Below are 26,581 nucleotides of genomic sequence, written 5' to 3' on the forward strand. Positions count from 1 at the left end.
TAGAGAACATTTAATAAGTTTTAAAGAGAAAAAAACAACACAAAAGACTTTCATCACATGGCCACCAACCAAAAACGAAACAAAGAACTCGACATGGTGATCGAGAGTACGATTTTCCGAGGAATGCATTCTTCCAAACTTTTCCAATTTTAAATGTGTTTCCACAAAAATATTATTTGAAATTATGATAACAATTAACAATCGGTAGTTCTCAACCACCGTCTACTCTAGCACATGCATCCAAAATCTACGTAAAAGAAAAAAAGAAAAAAAAAACTAATTTTAATTTTTTTTTTTTTTTTTTTTTATAAATTAAAACTTATTTATAAGTATATTTTTGTCTGTTTTATTTATTTATTTTTCATCTCCCAGTAAAAAGCTAAAGCCTTTTATCTTAGTAATTTTTTTTTTTATATGTATTTATTGAATAACGAATAGGTAAAACTAAAAAAGGGTTGGATAAATATTATCCTGTTCAGAACTAAATGCACGTAAACGTATTCTTAAGTCATTCATTTCGCGCCTCACATGCCTTGGTTGGCTCGTTTTAGGCTGCCTTCTCTGTATTCTGTACTCTCCCCCTAACTCCGCCACGTGCCGCAATCTCAACGGTCCACGTTACCATCAACACAGTCAGATTACTTCGCAATGTCCAATTTGGCCTAAAAAACAATGACAAGTTTCGGAACAGTCGCGAAAAATCAGGGGTAGAATCGTCTTTTAGGCTATTATTCGTATTTATTTAATCGTCTCTCTCGTTTGCGAGTTTTAAGGCAGATTTTGAAGACGTAGCTGGTGTGTGAGTCCTCGTCTTTCGGTTTGCGCTGCGTGTTTGTTTGTCTGATTCAGGGAACAATGGCGTTTGTTTCTCAATTCAGTCAACTTCCATGCAGGACTCTCTCACTGAATCCACCGCAGACTCAACTCATTTCTAAACCCTTGATTTTCCCCATCGGTCCGATTGTGGCTGGCGCCAGAGCCGCGGCGGGGAAGTTAGCGATCTCAGCCAGACCTGCGTTTAAAGTACGTGCGGTGGAGAACGATGACGTGTGGGGGGAGGAGAAGAAGGGACCGTACGCAGATGGTCCGGCTGTGGCGGTCGCCGAAGAGGAGGAAAAGCCTCTGGAGCAATCGGAGATTTATAAACTGAAGAAGGCGTTGGTTGATTCGTTTTACGGGACCGATCGTGGATTACGAGTGAATAGCGAAACTAGGGCAGAGATACTTGAGCTGATTGCGCAGCTGGAAGCGAAAAATCCAACACCAGCTCCTACTGAGGCTCTGTCTCTGCTCAACGGCAAATGGATTCTCGCGTAAGTTCTCGCAATAATTTATGAACAGATTTCTCTCTATACTATATGATTGAACTTCGTTATTAGGAATCGAGTAATTTTTTAGGGATGACTGAAAAACTGGAACGAGTTTAATCTAATTTCTTATGTGCAAACCTTCATAATTTCTTAAATGTTGGTGGTAAGTTCTTGTACATGTTGATTTTGAAGTTCATATTTGGACTGGTATTGTTCTGAGTAGAAATTGATCACCCTGAGTTTGTTGATATGAATGTTTGGGGCTGTAGGTACACATCGTTCTCGGGTCTGTTTCCCCTGTTGTCTAGGAGTACATTTTCATTGGTCAAAGTGGAAGAAATTTCACAGACAATTGACTCCGAGGACTTCACTGTCCAAAACTCCGTCCTGTTTTCCGGCCCTCTGGCCACCACTTCCATTAGTACTAATGCCAAGTTTGAAGTTCGAAGCCCTCAGCGCGTACAGGTAAGCCAGAATTTGTCTTTCACATGGCAGTCTGAACCGTAGGAATAAAATGGATTTTCTTGTCCGTATGCGCATTCTCAACTGTTTGACTTTCCAGATCATGTTTGAAGAAGGTGTCATTGGGACTCCGCAGCTGACGGATTCAATAGTGATACCAGAAAATGTGGAGTTTCTTGGGCAGAAGATTGAGCTTTCAGCATTCAGCGGCATCATATCCTCCATTCAAGACACTGCTTCAAATGTGGTCAAGACAATTTCGAGCCAACCCCCAATCAAGTTCCCAATCTCGAACGCCAAGGCAGAGTCGTGGTTGTTAACTACTTATCTTGATGAAGATGTTCGAATTTCACGAGGAGATGGCGGTAGCGTGTTTGTACTCATCAAGGAAGGCAGTGCTCTCTTATCCCCCTAAAACCCTTAATCTTCTCACTATATTCTGCTGTTCCAAGGTGGAAATGGAGGAGTTCTATGAAGGGTTCATAGGGAACTGAATTATTATTTAAAGTAGCTGTCTTATTCGTAAATGGTATTGCCTTTTGTTAAGGGCCAGCTTCAATTCGCTATGTCTTCTGTTAAATTGGTAGTGGTCACTTGAGTAACAGAAGTTATTCAATGGTATGAAAAGCTTGTTTGAATTAGTATTTTATGTCCTATTAATTACCGTCTTTTGGGATGGATTTCCAAATTTGCTGCATCAGAAAGACAGAAACCTCCAATAGGCCTGGAGTGTTCTTAAAATATTTCACAAAGAAACTCATTTGTTCATTATTGCATCCCAGAGGTAAGTACTTGAAATTTATGTTCTATAGTTATTGAGTGCTACAATCAACCATAACTTACACATTGATTGGAGATGGGAACGAGTGCTATCGAAGACGTTGGGTCCCAAAATGGGTGAATTGTGAGATCTCACATCGATTAAAGAGAGGAACGAGTGTAATCTACCTGATTTTTGCTTTCCTATTGATTATGCCCAACAATCAAGCTGCACTTCCTTCTAACAAGTGGCTAAGAGACCGGAGCGTGACTAGGGAGCAAGAAAAACTCCTATTTTCTCGTTGGGTAAATAAAGGCTTCCTCTTCATCTGCCACGTTGATTTTTCCTTCTTACTCGTGCAAGTGAACTCTTTCTTGTCAACTTGGACAACTTCTCCCAGCTAAGACGCTGAGCTCTGAAGGGGGTGAATTGTGAGATCTCATCTCGGTGATTGGAGAGAAGAATGAATAATTTTTTATAAGGGAGTAGAAACCTCAACTTAATAGACACATTCTAAAAACTTTGAAACAAAGCCTAAAAGGGCCCTGAAGAGGACAATATGTTACATACTCATTCAGAGCAATTTACCAGTTTGATCATTTGGGACGTGTTCCTTATCGATCCGAAAAGAGACACCTTTCATTACCCACAACGCCATGGACAAAATGGTGCTTTGATTCTTGGCGGTTAAGTTCATCAATGAAGCCAATTGGGTAAAACTCTCTGCTTTTTCAATGAATTACACGAGCCATTCAAGTGGGTTTTGGATTGTTATAATCAATTCATATCGATTTACTTTGATTTTCTCTGTTTTAACGAGAGAACTATAATAAAGGAGCATTATAATCCACCCATTAAAAGACCATTGATAGGCACACACACAATCAGTCCACAACTTTCCATTTTCCCATCAAAATTCTGTACTCTCTCTCAGAGATCTTGCTAACTTGTTTCTGGGAATTTAAAGAAGCAAGACTAAACATGTGAAAAGAACACTGAAATGTTCCTACAAATGGCGTTTACAAGCCAAGAACAAATGGCTACAAACCTCATGGAATACCTCTAAGATGACCCCATGACACTCATCTGAGTTCATGGAGATATAATAGTTCAACAGGCTACGTAGATCCTTTGGCTCCTCAATTCGGTTAGCCAAAATCATTTCCATCATCGAAACTCTAAAGTCCTCTCTGGGGTCATCAGAGCATTTCTCCCTCGCCACCATTACAACAAATTTGGTGTCTTCACATCTCTGTTTCCTTCGTTCTTTACTCTGTTTCATCTCTCGATTTTCCCTTATCATTTGGTCGAGTCTCTCCTGAACCATGGCGTGGGCTATGCTGGAGACCGACGGGAATCTCTCAGACCTGAAGCTTTCTACTTCTTCAGAAGACGAAAAACTCAACCTGCAATTACAACTGCATCCACAGCACAAAGCCCTGAAGGCTCTCTGTTCTTGCTGATGCCGTTGGGTTGAGGCCACTGCTTTCATTCTGGGTGCTTTGAAGGGAATTTGGAGGCCAAAATAATCATTTATGCACAATTGGCAAAGTGGGTCTTGTTTTTTGGATTTAGAATGGTTCAAGTTGCGGTTATTGAAGAGGGAGGGAACAAGAATTGGGGGAAGCAATGATGATGCTTGAGTAGACCTCTAATAATTTGCTTTAGAGGGAATCATGAAACAAGCTAGCTTTTTTCTTTTCTTTGCAAACTGTTCAGTGCATCAATGGCGTCTGGGTGATGTCGATTTTGCCAAGTCTCTTAGTGTCCATTTAAGAATTGATATTGAGATATCCACATTTGTGGCATGGGAGGGATCTTTTGATTATTATAAAAGAGGGGAGATTTCTAAGCTTTTTAAAAGAAGGTTATGGGTTGGCTGGCTTCACATGCCTTCTAACTACCAAGCTTCTAGTAGAGCACTTGATGAATTGTATGAAAAGAACTCTGAGAATGAAGTACAAAAGTGAGGGCGAGTCCCCCGAGATATGAACAGGTGGAATTGGTTCTTCCACAGAAAAGTATGCATAAAAGTGAGTTAATGATCTACTGCGTTTAAGTTGTGCGATGAAGTGTGGAGTGGTGAGAGCTGCGATCCACATAATAAAGAGCATAGAACTAAAGAGGAATGTGGGCGAAATCTGAGCCAGGATTGTATACAGCTGGTGGGAATCTCTTTCCCTAAATGTCGTGTTTTTGGCTCTCATGTTTTACCACATCAACGTGAACCGTTGTGAAGCTCAATCAACACATCACGTTTTTTTGTTATAATTGTCCTAAACACTAAACAAGCACCACCACAACATATAGATAGTTAACGAAAGTATTCTCACATCGGCTAATTAATCAAGAGAAAAATCATGAGTTTATAAGTAATGAATACTATTTCAATTGAAACGAGACATTTTAGAGAAAACAAAAGCAAAGTGACAGGAGCTTATGCTCAGAGTGGACAATATCATCACACTAGTAGTTTATAACATGGTATTAAAAGTCATGCTTTTAATTTAGTCATGTCAATAGAATCTTCAATTAGTATCGAACAAATGGTGTATTTTGTTTGAGGGTTCAAGAGATAGAGTGTCAAGCCTCGATTAAGGGGAGACTCTTTGAGAGCTCCGAATAAAGGAGGGGCTCAGAAAAAGCTCTATGGTATACTTGGTTCGAGGGGAGGATTGTTAAGGATTATTAAGAGGAGTAATTGAACGTTGGCTAACTAAGAAGAAGACTATAAGTTACGGTATCCCCATTGCGCCAAGTTAAGAAAACTGGGAAGTTTTAACCAACCCTAGCCACGCCCGTCAAGGTCAAGCTACACATTCAGAAACCTGGCTAGGACTAGAAGATTGTCGACTCTCAGGCCCAGCTCTAGAACCATTTTAAATGGGCCTATTATGGGCTTACTTGAGACTTGGGCCGAGAAAGCCGGGCCTCTGCACCTCTGGGAACGCAACCCACAGAATCAAATTCGTTACGGATTTGGTCATGGTACATTAAGAATTAAGTTGGATATTGGGAAGCACACGAAAGTAAAGAGTCCATGTTGAAAGACTGTTTTACCCTTTTTCAGTCGTGTTTCAGTTCGGTATTGGAATGGCCAGTCCGGACAATTCCCTATATTTTAGGCGTTTAACACGAAGTGTTAAAGAGTATCGTAGTCTCTCAGTCTCTCGCCCCCATCAGTTTCCCTAGTGATCGTGCTTGCTCTAGTTACAATGTCGATTTCTTTCATCTCCAACGGTGAAGCCGCCGTCAGATCGAATCTTGCGCCGGTGACTGGACGAGTTTCCTCAGTGTATAGCGAAGTCCAGTCCAGTCGTATCGACCACAATCTGCCTCTGCCTTCTGTTCTCAGAAGTTCCTTTACTATCGTCGATGGACCCCCTAGCTCTGCTGCTGGCAATCCAGGTACTCTTTTCTATTGGATACTCACGGGATCTATGTATATGTCACTGTTGGTTGATCTATGGTGTTTATTCCTTTCGATCTGGAAATGAGTTTTTTCTTATTCATTTTCAGCATTTCTAATTGTCTTTTCGTTTTTATTCCACTGAAAGGGGAACAAAAATCATGGAAGCAGTTGCTTAGGTTTTAGAGTTCAAGTTCACTTCGTTCATATTTTTGTGATTGTTTCTGATTTCACAGATCTTACGTGAAATCTCGCGATATAAGTCTTGTATATTCTTCCATAATTCGATTAGGTGCATGAGTCTGGAAGAGGGATTTGAATTTAGGTGTTTCATTGCTTTTATTTACGTTTGTTTTATCCAGACGAGATAGCCAAGCTATTTCCCAATCTTTTCGGCCAGCCGTCGGCAAAATTGGTGCCAGGCGATTCCAACAAAGTTCAACCGGACAAGAAGTTGAAGATTGGTGTCGTGTTGTCTGGAGGCCAGGCCCCCGGAGGACATAATGTGATTTCTGGAATTTTTGGTAATTATTATTTTTCATTTAACGAATTAATTCCGATAAATACGCGTCAATCTACTTCGAACTATATGTCATTTATTCTTTGGGTTTTAGTGATTTTAAATCTGTTTTGGCGATAGATTACTTGCAGGATCACGTCAAAGGCAGTGTATTGTATGGCTTTAGGGGTGGCCCTGCCGGGATTATGAAATGTAAATATGTGGAACTGACTTCCGAATATATTTATCCATACAGAAATCAGGTAAACTTTTACAGATCTTCACAACTGTAAACTTTTAAATACTTCTAATGGCGTTGACATCTAGTGGATTTCTATACTCTAACGTACTTGCTAAATTTAAACTTGGTCATCATATGCCATGTGTTACTATGTAAAACTATGAGTTAGCTGATGCATGGGCATAATTAATGATGATTATTGGTAAAGAGAAAAGGGATTATTTGTGTCAAAATCAATTAATAATGTTTTCTTTGTGTTCGAGTTCTTTTCAGGGTGGGTTTGATATGATATGTAGTGGGAGGGACAAGATTGAAACTCCTGAGCAGGTGAGCCTCTCTTTTGCCTCTCAAGAGTGCGACATTATGTCAAAGTGACTTGGATTTGTTAGGATAGATATATGAACTTAGTTGAGTGGTCTTCATTTTTCAGTTCAAACAAGCTGAAGAAACAGCAAAAAAGCTTGATTTGGATGGGATTGTTGTGATCGGTGGAGATGATTCGAATACAAATGCCTGCCTTCTTGCTGAAAACTTCAGGTGTGAAAGAAGATAATGAATCGGGAGTTTGTCTCCTTAAAAACAGCATTGGCGGACTGCTCTATTCGACAAAATTTCCTTTTTTGTACATTGTTTTAGTTATTCCTATTGTATGTGTTGTGAAATAATCTCTTTTCTTCTGTTCAGGGGTAAAAATTGGAAGACCAGGGTAATTGGTTGCCCCAAAACAATTGATGGAGATCTAAAATGCAAAGAGGTGCCCACAAGTTTCGGATTTGATACAGCTTGCAGGGTAACTAAACCATTTCTTTTGCTGAATTCTTTGCCTGGGGGTAATGCTTTTTATGTAAAATGGCATTCTTCTATGATTGTTCTAATGCTTTTTTCAAGTTTTTTCTCGTTGTGAAAGTAGATATTAGTATCTTGGATTATTTCTGAAGTCTTACCACGTTTCATCAAACATGTGATTTATTGTGAAGTTAAGATATTTATAATTCATATCACTTGCAGAGAGAAGATAGTTGTTTGTCTGGGTTTTATAGTTTTCCTATTTTGGATTGGCATTATATTTGTTCATGTACTACTACTAAAGAAGTTCATGTTTCTAATGTGGCAGATATATGCGGAAATGATTGGTAATGTCATGATAGATGCTAGATCAACTGGAAAATATTATCATTGTAAGTATACAAGTATTGAAGTTAAGAACCATGGTACTGTCATTCATCATATCACCGTGTTGTGCCACCAAGGAAATCAGTTTTGTCTATTTGGAGTAGTGATTTATTCCATGGCTAAAAGCAGCTCCGAATGGATTAAAATAATAATTCCATGATATCACCCACCTGATTCTGTAATTTTATACTAGCTTTATAGTCCTCCCAAAACAGCAAGTTAGTCATCTATCTTCACCAACTGGATTAAAATGTTTTTTTTTTCATCTATGCATATTTGTATTTACCTGCTGTTAGTTTGTTTGATGCATCAAGAAAGAGGCATATATCAGTTTCCATTCAAGTACATATTCTAGGTGCTGACATGCGGTTGCATGCATGTGGATCATTGATGTGTTACTACTTTGTTTGGTTTCTCATAGCATATTATTTGATATGTGAATCTGCAGTTGTCCGGCTTATGGGGCGTGCTGCTTCACACATCACCTTAGAGTGTGCTTTGCAGACTCATCCAAACATTACTATTATCGGGGAAGAGGTACACTCAACTTTTGATAAGCTGCATTTTTAGTTATGCTACTCTTTTTCTTTTCTTTTCTTTTTTTTTTTTTTTTTTTTTTTTTTTTTTTTTTTTTTTCTTTTTTGGTGGAAAGAGAACAAGGATTTATTATCTATGGTGTCTTAACATTCTCTCCTCACTCAATGCAAGTATTTCTAAATGCTTGACTTCTGACATCTTTTATTTAACATGCCTATTAAGACATTTATAAATTTTGACGGTGTACATTAACTCTAGGATTTCTTTTGTTATAGGTTTCTGCTCAAAAGCAAACGCTGAAAAGTGTTACAGATTACATTGTTGATGTAGTCTGCAAACGTGCAGAACTTGGTTATAACTATGGTGTTATACTTATTCCTGAAGGTTTGATTGACTTCATCCCGGAGGTATTTTTCTTGCTCGTAAAATCTGTAGTTGCTGTCTTCTTATCCTCAATTCCTCATTCTTAGCTGTGTGCTTAATGAAACTAAATGTTGTTCTTGAATGCCTTACAGGTACAGCAACTTATTTCAGAGCTAAATGAAATTCTGGCCCATGATATAGTTGATGATGAAGGATTATGGAAAAGGAAACTCACTAGTCAATCTCTTGAACTTTTTGAGTTTTTGCCTCAAGCGATCCAAGAACAGTTGATGCTTGAAAGAGACCCACATGGAAATGTTCAGGTAGATTTTTATTGTGCTGTTTTTGAGGTGATCCCTAGGTGTTATTGTTGGTTAGATATGATACTTTTCTTCTTTTCTTGTTTAGGTAGCTAGAATAGAAACAGAGAAAATGCTTATTCAGATGGTTGAGACGGAGTTGGAGAAAAGGAAGAGTGAAGGTGCATACAAAGCTCAATTTAAAGGACAATCTCACTTTTTTGGGTGAGAATTCTTCTCTTTATTTGAGAACTGCAGTTCTCTTTCATCCTCTATTCCTCTCTCTTTCTTTTATTGGAGTTCCACAGCAACATTTTGGGGTCGAGGGAAAATGAAATTATTGCATTAACCCCTTATATAATTTCAACTTGCAGCTATGAAGGGAGATGTGGTCTACCAACCAATTTCGATTCCACTTACTGCTATGCATTGGGTTATGGTGCTGGAGCTCTCCTGCAGAGTGGAAAAACTGGATTAATTTCATCTGTCTGTCCTGTTCTCTTCTCATTTACCATCAATCTCTCTGCAAACATTTCAATCAAATATCAGTTTCCTTTTTTTCCTATGCTTTTTTTGTATTGTGTTTCCTCAATAAGTTGTTGGTAAATCTTTGTGCATATTCCATGTATCTGCCAGGTGGGGAATTTAGCTGCTCCTGTTGAAGAATGGACCGTTGGTGGGACTGCATTGACTTCATTAATGGATGTGGAGAGGAGACATGGTAGACTAGCTATCTTTATTACACTCGATTACCTCTCATGCATGGTCTTAATTTTAGTTTCTTCTTCTTGAGGCCCTTTTCCCCCTCTTCTGCACGCTCCCCAAATTTGTTACCAAATGTATAGCGGAAGCTATATATATACAGGCCAAACATAAACTAAATACTTCTGGCTAGGTGTGATCTGCTAGGCATAAATTTGAACTTTAAATGATCGGTGTGGTGTAATTTGTTCTGCCGCTTGCAACTTCAAATAACAGTAATGATACGTAAGCTCCAGGGAAGAAAGGCTCATGAAAAAATGGTGTATTTGTGTGTAATTGGTTTCTTTTTGGTTTGTGATAACTTCGTTATTTGGGGAAGTGGCTTTTAGCTTTTCCCAGAGGGGTTCTTGAATCCTAGTCTTGAATGTTTTTAGCCGTTACGTTAAAATGATGTTATTTTCATGTTCTTGTATTGTAACTAAAGTTGTAATTTTGTGACAGGCAAGTTTAAACCTGTGATTAAGAAGGCAATGGTCGAGCTTGATGGTAAGAACTGAAAGAAAGCATTGTTTTCTTTGTGTAATATTTACTAGAATAGTGGCATCCTGTTGTCATACTGATGAATCACTTTCATGAACTTATCTGCGTATTACAACTAAGTTTATGTTTGATTTATGAATTATCAGGTGCCCCTTTCAAGAAGTTTGCGTCATTGAGGGATGAGTGGGCATTCAACAACCGATACATCAGTCCTGGTTAGGAAACATTCATTCTATTTATTTCTGGTTGCCTGTCCGCCCTATAACAAACCAGAATAATTTTCTTCTTGTCATCTTCCTCTGCCGGCTGCCATTGAATTTGTTTTTGCCTCTGAATTTGCTAATATTTAAATGTGGATATTGTAAAAAAAAAATTGTCAATAATGCCTCAAAGCAGAGGAGCGTGCACTGCTTCGATTAAATTGTGAAATTCTTCCTTATCGGAATTGCAGGTCCTATTCAATTCGTGGGTCCTGCATCAAATGCTATTAACCATACTCTCCTGCTGGAACTTGGAGCTGAAGCTTAAAGTCAACTCCTTGATGTAGTTTTGTTTCTAAATTTATTTCTTGAGGAAGCTTTTCTGCCTTTGATGGCCTTTTTGTGTGAAATTCTGGAACCAGTTTTCGTCAACAACATGAGGACACCTTCAATTATGTATTAGCTCACAATCATGGAGATGGTAAAAACTTCAGCTTGATTAGCATTGCTCTCAGTGGTGTAAGATGTTAAAATAGCCACTGTTTTGCGGAATAATATTAGTTGGTTTAGTTTGATGGGAACTAATTCTTTCCGACCATTAAAGAATTTTGAAGGATAATGTTTGTCCAAGAACCAAAAGTTAAAATGTCCAAGACTACTTGACTATGACTACACAACAGTTGAAATAATGGAAATCGTGGAACAATTTTGAATAAAATGATTCGACTTCTCACTTTATGATGAAAGAAGTATGAGATGACCAGATTTTAAATGTTTTTTTAATTTATTGAGTGAGATTTGAATGGTTTGAAATGGATCTAATTGTTGGAGGATGAAAGTCTGCGTCGGCTAATTAAGGAAATGATCATGAGTTTATAATTAAAAAATACTATCTCCCCGTTTGTATGAGGCCTTTTGGGGAGCTCAAAACAAAACAGCTATGGTGAAGAGTCTATCTCCCCGTTTGTATGAGGCCTTTTGGGGAGCTCAAAGCAAAACAGCTATGGTGAAGAGTCTAGTTCGTCTTACGCTAATTACTTCCCCTCCCTACCGACCTGAGGGAATATTTTCAATTTATTAGTATTGTTCTTATTAGCATACTATTAGTATTGAACTTGATAGTTTGAATTGAGACTCAAAAAGAGTCTGTCCAATTCATTGATTCAGTCTGCTCAAGCTGGGTTCACATCCTGATCCTGCCCATTAGCTTAGCCACTGTGCAACCTGCAAAAGGGCTTCAATCCAAAATCACAGATTTTTCCTTTAGCCTTTTCTGGGCCCTCCTTTTCTTCTCCTTTTATAAATCCCAAAAAAGTAACCCAAAATTACAATAACAGAAGCGCTTAAACAGATGATTTGTATTTGGTTTAACTACACTCTTTTACACTTAATCAAACCCCAAAAGTAAAACCACTTCCCCCCCCCCCCCCNCAGTCGCTGCACGACTTGCTTTTTTCTCTCTTTTCAGGCTGTGTAACAAAATCCAAAAAGAAATCTGATTCATCACTGCCAACAACAAACGCCGTTGGTTCCTATTTTCAACGTTCTGGTTATCAAATGGGTAGCTCCACATGATCCAATTGATACCTCTTTTGTGTTCCAGAGATACCCAGAAAAAGAATGGGAACACAATAATTCAAGAATTGGCGACACCAATTTGTGGTTTAATCATTCACCAATAAACAAACACATTATTTAAACTTATAAGATCAGAAACTATATATATATATATATATATATATATATATATATATATATAGTATGATGTTGCTACAGAAGTTGCCAAGAATTAGTTTCGCTATTTTGGTAGGAAACCACGTCATGCTCTCTCTCTATTCCTTTCGCCTACAAATCTTTTGCAAATCTTATAATAACCCCAACCTACTTTTCTTTTTACTTCCTTCTCCCAACTTTTCCTTAATCTTCTCATCTCTTACCCCCACGCTGGCACATTCTACACCGTTGGATCTTAACTGCCACGTCTTTTTTCTCTTATTTTTATTATTATTTTGTTTTAACACAAAGCTCGTATTGTCATTTCATTTATTAATAATTAATGTGCCTTGAGATGACCTTACGGTGGTCCGCCGGACTAGTGGATCACCACTATTTATTATTATTATTTCTTTTTTTTCATAAATTGTTTTGTATATCGGAATTACTGTTAATAAATCTATATTTTTCTTAATACTATTGTTGTCAAAAGGGTCGCTTTCTTTGTAGGGTCGTCTCATTTATGAGATCATACTCTTGTTTTAAAAACATAAATAAATAAATAAATAAATAAATAAGAAAAAGAAAATAGCCTGCACATGGCTCATCCTTCTGCCTTTCAATAAATTCCATTTCAAAAATAAATAAATAAATAAATCATTCTCCATCTCTTTCTACTCTCGTTACTATTTGGCCCACCACTTACTGATTTTGGACGGGTCGGGTTGCCCCGTATTAATGCTCCAAAGGGGATTGCGGCCCATGTGATTAGGCCCACCTCCCTCTAATCACAACAAAACAATTTTACCGATTTACCGATTTACCACCTACAGTAACTTCTCTCATCCCTTCCGTGGGGGGTAAAATCGATGCTTTAATTTATTGTTGCCTTTTTCAAAAGCCTTGGATTATGATCAAATTCATTTCACCTTTCCCCCAATTAAGCCGCTCTACTCGAACTTACCATTTCTCTTTCAAAATTTCCATTCAATTCAATTATTTTTTTTAAAAAAAATCATAATTATTATTAACCAATTAATAATTACTCATTCTATCCGTTATCATTCTTTCAATCACTAACAAACTCATTACTAAATATAAAACTCTCTTTATTTACTATAATTATATGTATATTTAATATATTATTGAATTTTTTAAATAAATATTGACCAAAACATTGAATCATAGGTCATATTTGGCGTTCACATTTAGAATAAAAATATTTAAAAAAATCAAAAAATCATTAGTTATTTTGATGGGCTAAGAATAGAGATGGTTAGACGAACATCATATTTCTCACTTATAAACACACGATCATTTCTTAAATTAGCGGAGGTGGGACGTTCATCATCCAACACCTCCCCTCGAACAAAGTACACCTCCCCTTAATTGAGACTCGGTGGCTCTTTTGGAGTTTTAGTCACTTTTGATTGCTTTCGAGGAGGTTCGAGTCCTTTTCTTTTGGAGTCTTTTGTTTGCCATTTGAGGATTTACCAATCTATTGACACAACTAAGTTTAGGGCATGGCTACGAACACGACTCTCCATAATGATATGATATTGTCCACTTTGAGCATAAGCTCTCTCGTGACTTTGATTTGGGCTTTCCCAAGAAGCATCATAATCATGGAGATTATATTCTCACTCATAAATCCATGATCATTTCCTAAATTAACTGATATGGACTTTCATCATCCAACTGAGAAAATAGTTGTGATGGATGAATGTCAACGTTGATATATATATATATAATATAAATTAAATTATTAAAGTTTCGTAAAGTCCCACCTGACGTGACATCACGCGCATCTTGGATGCTATTCAGATCCGGTTTCTTTTGTAATTTGTTAATCTCTAACTATTTGCTAATCGTGCCACTACAATTTCGGGTGTGTTTGGCTACGCACTATAACCTAAAACTAATCCAGTTTTACTTTTTGCATGTGCGCCATACGGATACAACTATACCACACTTTATTATTATTTTTATTATTAATTATATTTCTTTGTACATTCGATTTAGAATAATATTATTTACTTTTTTTTTCACTATTTCATATTTAATTGATTACTTGAAAATTGAGATGTAATTATGAACAATATTATATATATATATATATATATATATATTAAATAATTGGATATAATTAATAAATTAGGTCAAAGATCCAGTTGGACTTTGGGATACTTTAGTGAATGAAACATTTTGCATAGACTAAAATTAAATTATTTTATAAATTTGATTTCATAATATTAAGTTTACACTTTATTTCTTATGGTGGTTGATTTTTTGGACGTTTAAGTTTTAACTTATTTATTTGAACATATATCACCAAAGGAAACGGCTTAGTTTTAAGGGACATGATGGGTGACATTTCGAGGGAAATAAATTATTTATTTTGTAAACTATTTTCTTTATTAAAAAAAAAAAAAAAAAAAATGAAGAAAATATTGAGCATGCTTCGTCCTCATCGAGTACCCAACCTCTCTCTCTCNGTTATTAATTCTGATTTCTTTATTGGAATTTGTAGGGTCACTTTCCTGAACTCTGACCCAACTCACCACTCCAAACGAATTAAAGAACCTTCATCTCTCCCAACCTCTTCATTTTCTTCTCTTATGGAGATTCCCTTTCTGAATTCGCAATCTCAGCCTCTCTCGCCGATCGCCGGCGGAAGAAGGAGTGGCAGCTTTCCCACCTCGCCGGAGTTTGAGTTCTGGATGGTCCGAAACCCCTCTTTTCCTCAGCCTAATCTTCTCTCCGCTGACGAGCTTTTTGAAGACGGCGTTCTTCTTCCTCTTCACCTTGTATCCAGTCAGTCTCTGTCTCTGTCTCTGTCGTCTGACCCTAACAAGAAATCTGACCCGGAGCCTTCTCCTTCTGAACCTGACCCCTGTGACGGCCCCAAATTGACGCCTAATTCGGTGGAATCGGGTTCTTCGTTAACGTCGTCGAAGCGATGGAGCATTTTCAAGAAGAGCGAGAAGAAGAATGTCGCGGCGAATCAGGAGGATCGAGTGAAGGAGAAGAAGAAAGAGAAGAAGAGTGGTAATGGTTCCACATCGGCGGAGTTGAATATCAATATTTGGCCGTTCTCGCGTAGTAGATCTGCTGGAAATGCTTACACTAGACCTAAAATGTTCGCCGGTACACAACCTGGATCCCGGAAGGTTAACAGTGCGCCGTGCTCTCGCAGCAACTCCACTGGTGAATCCAAATCCAGGAAGTGGCCGAGTAGCCCGAGCCGCGCTGGCGTCCATTTAGGCCGGAGTAGCCCAGTATGGCAGGTCCGGCGCGGTGGATCCGCTGCTAAAACCTCCGAAACTTTCTCTCGCAATGCCGAAAAAGCCGCCCGGAAGGAGCCCACAGACAACAACCGAAGCAAGGCCACCGCCACCGCCGCCGCTTCTAGAGTTAGAGTTTTGAATTTGAATGTTCCCATGTGTATTGGGTACAGGAACCATTTAAGCTGTAGAAGCGATGAGGCCAGTGCAGTTGGAGTTATTGGCAATGATGGCGGTGGAAGCAGCAGCAGCAGCGGCAGCCATGTTTACGGCAACAATGGAGACCTCAGCAGTGTCAGTAATCCTGGAAATTCAAACACCAATCTCTTTAGCATAAGAAGCCTTTTCACTAAAAAAGTGCATTAAAAATGAATTTCCGGGTTTCACATATATTATTGTATAGGAATCTCCCCTCCCTGATCTCAACTTTTGCATCTCTATGTAATTAACCAAAACTATTGGGCATCTGAGTTCTGACTGTTCTTAATCAATCATCTCTGTACACAGTTTTTCTGGCTGTTCCTATAATTTCAATCCATTTCTTCTGTTGGGCTGAATGAATATGATTCTGAAAACTTTTTGCCAAGTCTTTATGGGGTTTTCTTTTTCTTCATTTCTTGTTTGTTCATCATTACCAGGACCACCAATTGTCACCCTGTTGGAGACTTGCTTTACAAGATGATAGAATTGGGCGATATTTTTACAGGCAAATTTTTGTCTTCTAATCCATGGCTGCTTCTGATTTTGGTGGGGGAAAAGAATCCACCAATCTATCTCTTATCTTTTATGATACAATTCTGTACTGATGAACTCTAAACACTGTAATTCTGGCTATTATTTTCACCGGCCATGTATGAGTTTCCGGGACATGATCCTGTTCATGCTTTCCCCAAGTTTTGTTTTTCCAGAAGAACAAGAGGACAGTTCCAGTCACAGGCGTGTCCTTAGTATACTGAGAGTGAGAGCTGGATTAACTCATTGGTGAATCACTAGTTAAAAAAAAAAAATGCTCCACTTCTTATTTTATTTTATTTCAAAAATAAAGATTCATGAATTCTTATGTCGTGTAGCATAGCTGATTATGACCTTATTGTTTAAACGGAATTTTAAGACTTTGTCCGTTTTATCCAATTGGATGAGAATGGGATAATTTTAGATTATATTTGATTAGCTATTTATCCTTATTTTTCAAATCTTAATTATGCCTTTTTCTGACTTTGAGTAACTCTATCTTCTATCTTTTATGTTTGTGGTTGACGCTAATTAATGGAATGACACCTTTGTTCTTTTGTTAAATTTGGATGAGACGGTATCAATTTAGATAACGTGATGTGACTCCACGCTAAAATAAATTTATTATTGAAACGAACAAATTATGAAAAGAATTGAGATGGGTTCGTGTTTTTGGTTCTTGTTTGTCGAGTTTGATTTGTTTATTTTGTCCATTTTTCTTGTAAGTTTGTTTGTGCATCGACTCCAAGTTGTGAGGTCCCTTTTCGTTATTGCTATTCATTATCTTTTTTAATTAAACCCTAATTGCACCATGAATGAAGGTGAACATTGGTCAATCAACAATGAAAAATAAAGTCTATGGATTTTAATTTAAAAAGTTATTTTGATTTCATATATTTATAAAAGAAATATATAATGAATCTGAGAAGAAGAAACAAAGGCGGCGAACTTTTGCATTTATGCAGTCTGGGTTGGGCCCAAGTAGTGGGCTAAACATAAGGCTCATTCTCGAGCCCAAGACAGCGGCCCATGGCCCAACCGATGTTTTGGGAAAAGCGGTGAACCATTATATTAGAGTTGGAAAAACAGAATAGAGAGAGAAAAAGAAAAAATTCATACGAACCCGTTCCGTCTGAGTTCTCACCTGTCACTATACCGACTTGTCGATCCGTTCGCAGAAGTCAGTGTTCAATCTATTGTTCGTTGCTCGTCGCTGTGTTTGATCGACGTTTCGTCGGTCAGCATATAATCTAACTTTGAGCAGGGACATAGAGTTACTGTATAATCTATAGCAGGGAAGATTCCATGTCGGTTTTGGAGCGGATTGCTAGGACCGTCAAAGCGTGGCGAATAATTAAGTCTTTCAAACTCAAAGATTCTTCAAGCGTATCTCCGAGTTTATATCTGAGTAAGTTTCTCTTCTAGTTTCTGTTGATCATCGTTTCTAAACTACTGTTGTTGATATTCGTGTTACCTTATGTATGTAGTTTCGAAGTTGCTGCTTCTCTGTTTGACATGGACATGTAATCTTTATTCCAAATTATAGTTTGTATAATGAACTGTGCTGTGCTGTTCTCTTTTGGATGTCTATGGTTATTTGTTGTTAGTGGGCGGAAGCTGTGGGTTGCTTGATTCGCTGTTCTTTTGAATTATAACAGTGTTCTTCACCCACTGATATTCTATATTAGAAATAAAACTTCATTCGTTTAAAACGAATTGGTTTAGCACGTGAAGGAGATTTATCATATGTATATGCAGGACATTTTCGGCATCACCCGGAGCATCTAAAACCAGGATTTCTGTCTAATGGACGTGAACCTTGCTTTCTCTATCCGGCTATCGTTGCCAGTATGTTTGGAGTTGGGGCAATGGAAATAGCTTATGCAGAAGCTGAAGAGGTACGTCCTTGATGATTAATTCTTTGAATAGTCAGAGACAATCCCTGATATTTTTCCCATAGATAACTGTTGGGTTATAATTGAATTTCAGTTCTTGATCGTACTTAATCCTAATTATAGATCGGTCATTTCTTTATTTGGTTGATTTTTAGCTGAATTGGTTGAATTGATTTAGTGACGACTTTAGCTATCCGCAGTCTGCTGGCACTCCCCCACCACCACCAAAGGACCTATCTACCCATGCTGATCTTGAGGAGATTGCTAAGAAAGAGAGACAGCGAATAAATGAGCAGTTAATCAGGAACAAAGGAATGAAGTATGGTGCTTGTCCGCGATTTACTGTTGGAGTTAAGGGCCAAAAGGTACTGTCTGTTTGTTCTCTTTTTGACTCACCGGCTTTATGGTTGCTCTATAATCAAATGTGTTAGATCCATGCTGAGTATTTGACCCAATAACTATCTTTGGAAACAGTAAACGTACCATCTGAAAATGGAGGTTGGTTGAACAACCAGTGTTTGAATGTGCTATTTTACTTTATTTGTTATAGGTTTGAGTTGTTATTTGCTAAAAATGTTTCCCTAATCATATATTGAGATAAAATGTTAAATTTTTATATTAAGCATTGCAAGATATATGTAATAGGAATTATGTTTTAATTCTCTAGAATGAGAGCAGGTCAGCATCAAGTTCCAAGTTCCTTCCAGTTGTGAAGTCTCGCATCTGGTTGCCAATCTTGTATCAAATCTTGGACTAAAAGTTGAAGAGCGTGCTGGTGGTTCAGATATGTTATTGCGTGCATGGGCCAGGTACATGCACATGAGTATTTGAATTTCCACGGATCATTTGGTTGCAATTATTCAACATTTGTTGACATTGATGTCAAGCAATTTGAAGTTACAAGGAGGAAGGATGTTTACATTCGTTTTTTCGTTTATTCTTTCCTAAGTAATACTTATAGACATTGATTGTTGCCTTCATTTGTTTTTCTTTGTTCGTTGTTCTTACATTTCTCATTATGAAGTTGTTAATTGTACTGTGCTATATATTGACCATTGTAGTCCAGTTGCTTGGCAACTATCTCTTACTCGACCAAAAACTCAGAGAGAAGCTGGAGGAAACGAAGGAAACTCATTAGAAATTGATGCCGGGGATGAAGATCTAAGCGTCCTGATATTTCATTCACTTGTTAGCTCGGATAAAACTGTCAGTGCTAATTTTAATAAATTATCAGCTACGAATTATGTATTTTTATTTTTATGTATATTAATTAACTTATTCTAGGAGCACAAATATAAGTAGAAACTTTTCATAATGGCTATTGCAAATTGCTACAGGAAATTGAATTCTTAAAGCGGGGAAGCCTGAGCACCGAAGAGCTCGATTCTTTGGTTTCTGTTTTACAATTAGCTGGTGGAAGGTTGGGAGAAAGTAGATCCCTTGAAAGAAAATCGAGGGAAGGGTCTACACAATTGCCAGATCCGGAAAAATCTATATCTAGTCTCGAATCAATGGGTGTGAAAGTTTATGGACTTGACGAGCCACATGTTAATTCCTCAAAAAATGAGATATCCTGGGACAATATTGCTGGTTATGATCAACAAAAAAGGTAGGCTCTGCTCTCTGTTGCATACTTTCGTATTTCTCTCATTAAATATAGGACTTATATATGGATAGACATTGGCAATGACCCCGTACCCTGTAATGTAGCAATAATTTTTTTTTACTTAAATTAGAACTTTATATTAAGGTAAAGAAGAAATGCAGCCGTTCCTTCCTGGACACGAAATGGATTATATGATTGATCTTACTTCTCTAAAAGTTCCGTGAATATCTTAAGATTAGTCTGTAATGCTTCTTTTTTTTTTTTTTTTTAATACGAGACAAAAGAAGGCTAATGCTCAAAAGTTCCAAACTCCACAAGGGAGTGAATAAGAAAAGAAATAAATAATACAATTACCTAGGAAAAATAAAGGCATTTCAATTTAAACAAATGTCAGACAATAAAAAATCAGAGAAGGCTTGGAAAGAGAACACCATGAGGAAGCCTTTAAGCGTACAGAATCAAACCAAAGGAAATGCTTGTCTTAAAAAATTCTTTGATTTGTCTCCATCCACGATTCTGATAATAGAGCTTTGATCATATTTAACCATCATAACTTCGGTTTTGAAGCCAAAAAACGACCAACAACCAGCTGAAGAACATTATCCTATAACACATTTGATAAAATACAGTGTAATTGAAGAGAGTAAGAAGCTTGAACAAACACTTCCAATGAATTGGAGCAACCAAAAAAGATAATCTCCATCCTCTTGGCCAAGAGGATAGTCTGCGATGTTTCTTATCCGTTTCCTTTTATTATTTTCTGATGTCTATGAAATCGTGAAGGTTTCATTAAAGATGATATAATCTATGGTCTCTGCTTCATGTTGATTGTTTGTAGAAATAGATCCTCTACGTTTGTTAGCAAAAATAATGTTTTCCTCGTTTCGTTGGCTCATAATCTTATTGTAGTGAAATAGAAGACACGATACTGCTGACTCTGCATAATCCAGAATTATTTGATGAGATTGCTCATGGGACTCGGCGCAAGTTTGAATCAAATAGACCTCGGGCTGTTCTCTTTGAAGGGCCTCCAGGTAGGTTACTGAATTGAGAATGTCTGTGAATATGAACAATATTTCAGGATTCTTTACTAGGTTATGTATATTCCTTATCCTAGCCCGTTTTTCATTCACTCAAACTCTCACTTTCCTGTGAACATGAATTAATTTCAGGATTCTTTACTAGGTTATGCATATTCCTTATCCTAGCCCGTTTTTCATTCACTCAAACTCTCACTTTCCTGTGAACATGAATAATATTTCAGGAAATAGATCTTCTTTGTTAGGTTATCATATTCCTTATCTTAGCCTGTCTTTCGTGTGCTCAAACTTTCATTTTCTCTGTCATACAAGGGCAGCTGCCCATAGTTAGAAATACGAGAGAATAAGAATGAACTATACAACTTTATGAAATTTTCAATGTTTTACTCTTATTTCATTTTGTTTTCTTTACCATTTGAAGTTATTTCAATTCTCCAGAATGTTAGTTTTCTTAGGAAAAGAGGCAATTTATATAATTTCAATTCTTCCGCTCTTTATTTTCCCTTCAATCAGAATTAAGAAGACATTTCAATTTTCAATTTTCACTAGCGAAATACAGTTCTTCCAAATCTTAATAGGGAGAACATTACAAGTGCTTTAGTATTTTCATTTTGTTCCATGATATTATCTCGAATCCCCTCTCTCTGTGACCCCACTTATCTTTTTCCGACTAAGTCCACCCTATATTAATTTACTTATCTTTCCTGATACCCAAGTAAAAAAAGGATTTGCTGCTCTTAAAATAGGGGGACACGTGCTACATTAGTAGAATACAATTATCTACTTCTGAATCTCTTCTTGAGGCTCCTTATACAAAATTTTCTTGTACTTGGTTTTTGAACAAATTCTACACTATATTTTAAACCTTGCTTGCCATTGTCATGGAGATTCAGCAGAGTTGTGAGATTCCTGTAGTTGTATTTTGCCTTCGTAGCTTATAAAGATTGGATAAGTTGTTAGCGAAGCTTACTTGTAGCATCTTTGGTTCAGGTACAGGAAAAACATCTTCTGCTCGTGTAATTGCAAATCAAGCTGTCAGTCATTATATGCTCATTATTTGTACTCATGATTGATCGTAAATGAAATCGGACCAAAAAAAAAAAAAAAGGGGTTGATTGAGAGTACTCAATAAATTTGTTACCTTTGCTGGTGGCTTTGAGGGTGAGATCCCTTAACCAACTGGCAATTCTATATACTTTCAATTCACAAAAAAGTACAGCGTAGTTTAAAATTTTGTCGTCATGTTGCACTTTGGCTCAGCAGGTACTTAAATATGTTCTGCATGTCATCTAATTTTAGTTATTCCTAGGAAATTATGTCTGCTTGCTTTGCAACGTAGAGTTTTCTATTCCAATCACGCAAAATGGTCTTTGGACCTCATATAAGCTGCTGATCTCGTGAATTAAGTATGTGATGGATAGAAGGAACCTAAGATTTTGTACCCTCACGTTTTGTGTCAGGGCGTCCCCTTGGTGTACGTACCTCTTGAGGTTATCATGTCAAAATACTACGGTGAAAGCGAACGTCTCTTGGGGCAAGTGTTTTCACTTGCTAATGAACTTAGTACCGGTGCGATCATTTTCCTTGACGAGGTAAAAGGCTTGGTTATCGTCAGATCATCAGCTGTTTTTTTTTTTTTTTTTTTTNTCTTTTATTTTTATTATTATTTACAATTTACGTATTTTTTAGATTGTACAATTTATGATTTCCCCCTGTTTCTTTTCCAACTGCAGGTTGATTCTTTTGCAATTGCTCGTGACAGTGAAATGCATGAAGCTACTCGAAGAGTATTATCAGTGTTATTGCGTCAGGTAAAGACGAATCTTACATGAATCCATAACTCCAAAGGTCATGTGCCTTCCGCCGCGCATCAGTGAATTAACTGTATTAATGTTTGACTAAAAAACATTTGCATGCAAGCCAAGAGGCTAGTTTGGATGGCAATCAATTGGAATTGCATGTGTCATTTACGTGATAAACGTATCAACATATCTTGCTTCTTGAGCAACTTAGTTTAATTTACATTTTCTGTGTAGATTGATGGATTTGAACAAGACAGAAAAGTGGTTGTAATTGCTGCCACGAATAGAAAGCAGGACCTTGATCCTGCTTTAATTAGGTATGCAGATCTATACATTTTTTAATTTATCGGCTCTGATTTGTGCATCAAATAACGTTAATATATAAAACTAAAAAACACACACACGCGCGCGCACACACCACACAAGCGAGCGCTTGCTTGCTGGGTTTCTGAACTGATTTCTTTTCCTGAATTTTCGTTTAGTCGGTTTGACTTGATGATCACATTTGGCTTACCTGATGAGCGGAACCGTCAGGAAATAGCAGCTCAGTACGCAAAGCAGCTAACGAAACCTGAACTGAACGAGTTTGCAAAGAATACAGAAGGGTTAGTTAATCGTAGGCCCGAAACTATATTTGATTTCTTTTGGTAGTCTCGTTATTGTTTTTATTTGTCTGCTATTCTGCTGATGGACCACATACAATACAAGCCTCCCTGACTAGAATAGTTAGTTTTGTCGACTGCTTTGTTTCTAGAGCTGTAGTTGTAGTAATCTCTAAATCTACATTCTCCATGCTTCACTTCGCATGTATTTTCAGAATGTCTGGAAGGGACATCAGGGATATTTGTCAGCAAGCCGAGCGGTCCTGGGCATCAAAGGCAAACTACCCGTCCTTTATTTCATCTATCATTAATGCGTAGACTTTCTATGTGGTGGCTATAACTTCTCTTTCTGGGTTTCTTTATACAGATACTTCGAGGGAAAGTATCCAAAACTGGAGAACATGGAATACTTCCACCCCTTCAAGAATATATTGAGTGCGCTATGAGCAGGCGCAAGGCTTTGCAAACTGTCGACGACCATAAAATCAAGGACTCCAACATCCGCACGAAGAAAACCCAATTCGCTTGACTATCTAAATCGACTCGCTAGCTAGTAAGCTTGAAATGATTTTTCTTTTTTGTTGAGCTTTTAATATGCCAATGAATCAGTCATAACTTATAGGATTGAGATAGAAATGGAAAAATATTCAGTAATTCGATCAATATCACGCTTTGTTGATCGATACAGTTACACTTATACCCTCATAATACTCACTCTTACGCTCCCCGTTCAAACCTTAGCATAGCAGCTTCAAAAGGTGATCATGTTGAGTTGAATTAGACTTAGCAGCAGAGCTCCGTCCCTGCATCAATCAACAAGATCAGATTCATATATCAGTTATTAGTTGTTGCTGATTACTTAACGAAGGCTGAAGATTCTATTCTACCTTTCTAAGGAGACCGAGGGAGATGGTTCTTCTTCCTGAACCCTCTTTCTTTTCCGGTTGTTCGGACCCTGCCTGGCCGACAGAAACGAGGCGATCTGCATCTGACACTGGAGCAGCATGCGAGTCATCTCGGCCTCCGATTCCAACCTCCTCTTTTCCTCCTCAAGGCGGATGACCTCCCTCGCCTTGAAAATCTCCATTTCCGCTGTCAGCAGCGACTTTGTTAAGATCTGCAGGCTCTCTGCCAGGCCGGACAACCGTGTTTCCTCGCCGGAGCTTCCCGAATCTTCACCTGTGGAAATATGGGAAGTTTCAGCCTCTGAATGTGGAGGAGCATCGGAATTCCCGATCAGAAGCTCGTCGGACGAGGACCCTGCTGCATATCTTCCATATTTTTGACGTTTCTGGTCCTCACTGCACTTGATCGGTTTGGTTCCGCCTGTCGGCTCTTCCATTTTCGGCTTTTTTCCAGAACCACCAGCTTTAGGGTAGAAAGGAGAGTTTTGAAAAGCTAAAAAGTGAGGTGCCAACAACCAGTTGTACTTGGATCAGATTCCAACATTTTCCACTAACTCGTGTGATCAAGCGGAGAACCCGTTATTTGCGCACCTAATTTACAGTTATTAACAGTCTCTTTCCAGCTTTTGTGAGAGACTTCCCCTCCCGTCAGGAATTTCTTCTTTTCCCCACGGGTGCAAGTTCAACTACCCATCTTCAATTTCTTGCCTGAACTAAAGAAATTCTTAGCAGAGTTTAAGAATTGAACTTCAGCGTCCATCGCTTGTTCATGGTGGGGATTATCTTGCATGAACTAACGAAACAAGAAACGGTGTGGGGGAAAGAGGCTTGAGGAGTTGAGTCCATTATTCAATCCTCCTGTAGATGAAACATTACCACCATCCTCGGCTCAGCGTAGGTTGACTGATGCGACATCCATGATACGACATTTTATTTTGCCACCATCCCCACTACCCGCTTTTTCATTAATGTGTCTGTCTGGCCCAGAGGGTGCCTTGAAAATATGAACTGCACTTTGTGGGATTTCTTGTACGTTCAATCTTTCTTCGAAATTCGCCTATTTTGTGTAACTTTAAACTCTCCATTTCAATAGAACTTAGTTAGTATTGGTTGGTTTCCTTCCCGTGGCCGCAAAGAGGAAGAACAAGGCTGCTTTGTTGAAAAAAGAACAGATTTTGAGATGTTCATACTGTGATGAGTTGCAAAAACAAGAACTGGGTCGAAGGAATACCGAATACCACACAAAAATTCAATGGTAGTGGCACTAATTAGAGTAGCGTCACTTCGTTGTCGGCCAACAGAACAATTTGTGGTACCATATTTTATCTCTCTTTTCTTTGTTTGGAGGGTTTGGTCGAACAAGGGCCCTCTAATATGCCTGAAGCCATGTGCTTGCCACTCACTTCAGCAATCAATATACCCCCTCCAAAATATCCCCTAATAATTTCTGATTTATTCATTTCCTTTTCCTCCACCCTTTTGATTCACCGTAAGAAACACCAACGCCAACACCATATGGAAACACAGAGGGAGGGAGTCTAATCATGGAGAAAAACCAAACATGCATCCAGTTCTCAAGTGATAAAATTCATTAATAAGATGAAGATGATTTTTGTGTTAATGGAAGATGATGAGACGTGGGGCTTTGCCTTTTTTGTGGTGCACACAGAGAAGCCCAACTCTTTTCATTTGGTTTGTTCCTTTTCCCCCCAAACCTGTCGCCCTTCAAATGCCTCAACTCTCAAGTCTTCATTCAATTATTAAACCATCATCTTCTTCTACTTATGGTATTCTATTGTTTTCCAAAATGCGAGAATCAAAGTTTACTATAGTTCGTACTATCGCGATATTAGTTGCGTGACAACAAACAAATATCTTTTATTTGGTGCATTATGTTAATGAATGTACTAAGACGTATTAACTCAAAAACTAAAGAATAAGGAGAAATCCATGGATGAAAAATTATTTTAAGAATCTTTTATGAGCCAATAATTCGAACATAAATCAATAGATAAGACAATATTTATCATTCAAGAGATTTAACTTTCAATTCATTTGGTGCCATTAGAAAAAGTGTATGGTTAATAGAAATGGGTGGAATATAAAGAATTAATAATTGACCAAAAATTGGGGCTTGCATTTCCTTAAAAATTAATAATAATAAACAAATAATATCTGGTTTAAGGGTAGGTTAGTGTGCACTCAAATCTAACTTTAAATATTCACTAAACCATTTGTACCCAAAAGTTGAAACAAATTAAAGTAAGACATATTTTCTGAATATTAGTTATTTGTCCCTATATACCTAAAACTCTTTTTTTTATTATTATTATCTTTAATTTTTAACTTTTCACTGTTCTATTTTTATTCAAAAAATATATATATTTGTACTTTATTTGAAAACATATTAAAGATTATGTACATATGTTTGTATATATATGTGTCACTATTTTTTTATGATGGGATGAGAGATGTGGAAATCTATTTTACTTGAGATGGTTGACCAA

The 26,581-nt window shown here is 37.6% G+C and overlaps 6 protein-coding genes across 7 annotated transcripts; 4 read left to right on the forward strand and 2 right to left on the reverse strand.

Annotated features, from left to right (window-relative positions):
• The first annotated feature begins 755 nt into the window (after nt 1–755).
• On the forward strand, nt 756–2,428 carry LOC111803965 (chromoplast-specific carotenoid-associated protein, chromoplastic-like). The gene is made up of 3 exons (XM_023688589.1): nt 756–1,313; nt 1,580–1,775; nt 1,873–2,428. The coding sequence occupies exons 1-3, from the start codon at nt 856–858 to the stop codon at nt 2,185–2,187; spliced, it is 969 nt and encodes a 322-aa protein (XP_023544357.1). The 5' UTR covers nt 756–855; the 3' UTR covers nt 2,188–2,428.
• Nucleotides 2,429–3,416: 988 nt separating this feature from the next.
• On the reverse strand, nt 3,417–4,024 carry LOC111803720 (probable transcription repressor OFP9). The gene is made up of 2 exons (XM_023688244.1): nt 3,581–4,024; nt 3,417–3,485 (listed from the first exon to the last, which is right to left on the reverse strand). The coding sequence occupies exons 1-2, from the start codon at nt 4,022–4,024 to the stop codon at nt 3,417–3,419; spliced, it is 513 nt and encodes a 170-aa protein (XP_023544012.1).
• A 1,636-nt stretch (nt 4,025–5,660) lies between these two features.
• On the forward strand, nt 5,661–11,114 carry LOC111803962 (pyrophosphate--fructose 6-phosphate 1-phosphotransferase subunit beta). Its single transcript, XM_023688585.1, has 16 exons — nt 5,661–5,940; nt 6,304–6,465; nt 6,582–6,703; nt 6,955–7,008; nt 7,112–7,218; nt 7,366–7,471; nt 7,796–7,859; nt 8,303–8,391; nt 8,667–8,798; nt 8,907–9,077; nt 9,163–9,278; nt 9,428–9,539; nt 9,690–9,774; nt 10,257–10,301; nt 10,442–10,510; nt 10,747–11,114. The coding sequence occupies exons 1-16, from the start codon at nt 5,748–5,750 to the stop codon at nt 10,821–10,823; spliced, it is 1,704 nt and encodes a 567-aa protein (XP_023544353.1). The 5' UTR covers nt 5,661–5,747; the 3' UTR covers nt 10,824–11,114.
• Nucleotides 11,115–14,697: 3,583 nt separating this feature from the next.
• Nucleotides 14,698–16,078, forward strand: LOC111803964 (protein lingerer). The gene has a single exon (XM_023688588.1). The coding sequence runs from the start codon at nt 14,827–14,829 to the stop codon at nt 15,856–15,858; it is 1,032 nt and encodes a 343-aa protein (XP_023544356.1). The 5' UTR covers nt 14,698–14,826; the 3' UTR covers nt 15,859–16,078.
• Nucleotides 16,079–17,329: 1,251 nt separating this feature from the next.
• On the forward strand, nt 17,330–23,850 carry LOC111803774 (ATPase family AAA domain-containing protein 1-B). Of its 2 annotated transcripts, XM_023688310.1 has the most exons (14): nt 17,330–17,632; nt 17,983–18,122; nt 18,320–18,484; nt 18,798–18,928; nt 19,181–19,325; nt 19,457–19,728; nt 20,635–20,759; nt 21,756–21,799; nt 22,226–22,357; nt 22,499–22,576; nt 22,802–22,884; nt 23,050–23,172; nt 23,385–23,445; nt 23,537–23,850. In XM_023688310.1, the coding sequence occupies exons 1-14, from the start codon at nt 17,530–17,532 to the stop codon at nt 23,696–23,698; spliced, it is 1,764 nt and encodes a 587-aa protein (XP_023544078.1). In that variant the 5' UTR covers nt 17,330–17,529; the 3' UTR covers nt 23,699–23,850. The 2 variants fall into 2 exon arrangements, with proteins under 2 accessions (XP_023544078.1, XP_023544080.1); XM_023688312.1 differs by lacking the exon at nt 17,330–17,632 and having other exon boundaries at nt 18,015–18,122; nt 18,310–18,484.
• LOC111803775 lies at nt 23,765–24,605 on the reverse strand. Its single transcript, XM_023688313.1, has 2 exons — nt 24,057–24,605; nt 23,765–23,972 (listed from the first exon to the last, which is right to left on the reverse strand). The coding sequence occupies exons 1-2, from the start codon at nt 24,509–24,511 to the stop codon at nt 23,921–23,923; spliced, it is 507 nt and encodes a 168-aa protein (XP_023544081.1). The 5' UTR covers nt 24,512–24,605; the 3' UTR covers nt 23,765–23,920.
• Between the last annotated feature and the right edge of the window lie 1,976 nt (nt 24,606–26,581).

The sequence above is a fragment of the Cucurbita pepo genome, chromosome LG10 (genome assembly GCF_002806865.2).
Source record: "Cucurbita pepo subsp. pepo cultivar mu-cu-16 chromosome LG10, ASM280686v2, whole genome shotgun sequence".
Taxonomy (NCBI): Eukaryota; Viridiplantae; Streptophyta; class Magnoliopsida; order Cucurbitales; family Cucurbitaceae; genus Cucurbita; species Cucurbita pepo.

Excerpts from the sequence above, each read along its gene's own strand:
- LOC111803965 (XM_023688589.1), top strand. The coding sequence starts at position 856 with ATGGCGTTTGTTTCTCAATTCAGTCAACTTCCATGCAGGACTCTCTCA. Across the intron at positions 1,314-1,579 it reads AACGGCAAATGGATTCTCGC|GTACACATCGTTCTCGGGTC; the intron begins GTAAGTTCTCGC and ends TTGGGGCTGTAG. Across the intron at positions 1,776-1,872 it reads GAAGCCCTCAGCGCGTACAG|ATCATGTTTGAAGAAGGTGT; the intron begins GTAAGCCAGAAT and ends TTGACTTTCCAG.
- LOC111803720 (XM_023688244.1), bottom strand. The coding sequence starts at position 4,024 with ATGAAAGCAGTGGCCTCAACCCAACGGCATCAGCAAGAACAGAGAGCC. Across the intron at positions 3,486-3,580 it reads TCTTAGAGGTATTCCATGAG|AAACAAGTTAGCAAGATCTC; the intron begins GTTTGTAGCCAT and ends TTAAATTCCCAG.
- LOC111803962 (XM_023688585.1), top strand. The coding sequence starts at position 5,748 with ATGTCGATTTCTTTCATCTCCAACGGTGAAGCCGCCGTCAGATCGAAT. Across the intron at positions 7,860-8,302 it reads AACTGGAAAATATTATCATT|TTGTCCGGCTTATGGGGCGT; the intron begins GTAAGTATACAA and ends GTGAATCTGCAG. Across the intron at positions 8,392-8,666 it reads TTACTATTATCGGGGAAGAG|GTTTCTGCTCAAAAGCAAAC; the intron begins GTACACTCAACT and ends CTTTTGTTATAG.
- LOC111803964 (XM_023688588.1), top strand. The coding sequence starts at position 14,827 with ATGGAGATTCCCTTTCTGAATTCGCAATCTCAGCCTCTCTCGCCGATC.
- LOC111803774 (XM_023688310.1), top strand. The coding sequence starts at position 17,530 with ATGTCGGTTTTGGAGCGGATTGCTAGGACCGTCAAAGCGTGGCGAATA. Across the intron at positions 18,485-18,797 it reads TTGGAGTTAAGGGCCAAAAG|GTCAGCATCAAGTTCCAAGT; the intron begins GTACTGTCTGTT and ends GAATGAGAGCAG. Across the intron at positions 19,729-20,634 it reads GGTTATGATCAACAAAAAAG|TGAAATAGAAGACACGATAC; the intron begins GTAGGCTCTGCT and ends ATCTTATTGTAG.
- LOC111803775 (XM_023688313.1), bottom strand. The coding sequence starts at position 24,511 with ATGGAAGAGCCGACAGGCGGAACCAAACCGATCAAGTGCAGTGAGGAC. Across the intron at positions 23,973-24,056 it reads CCCTCGGTCTCCTTAGAAAG|GGACGGAGCTCTGCTGCTAA; the intron begins GTAGAATAGAAT and ends TGATTGATGCAG.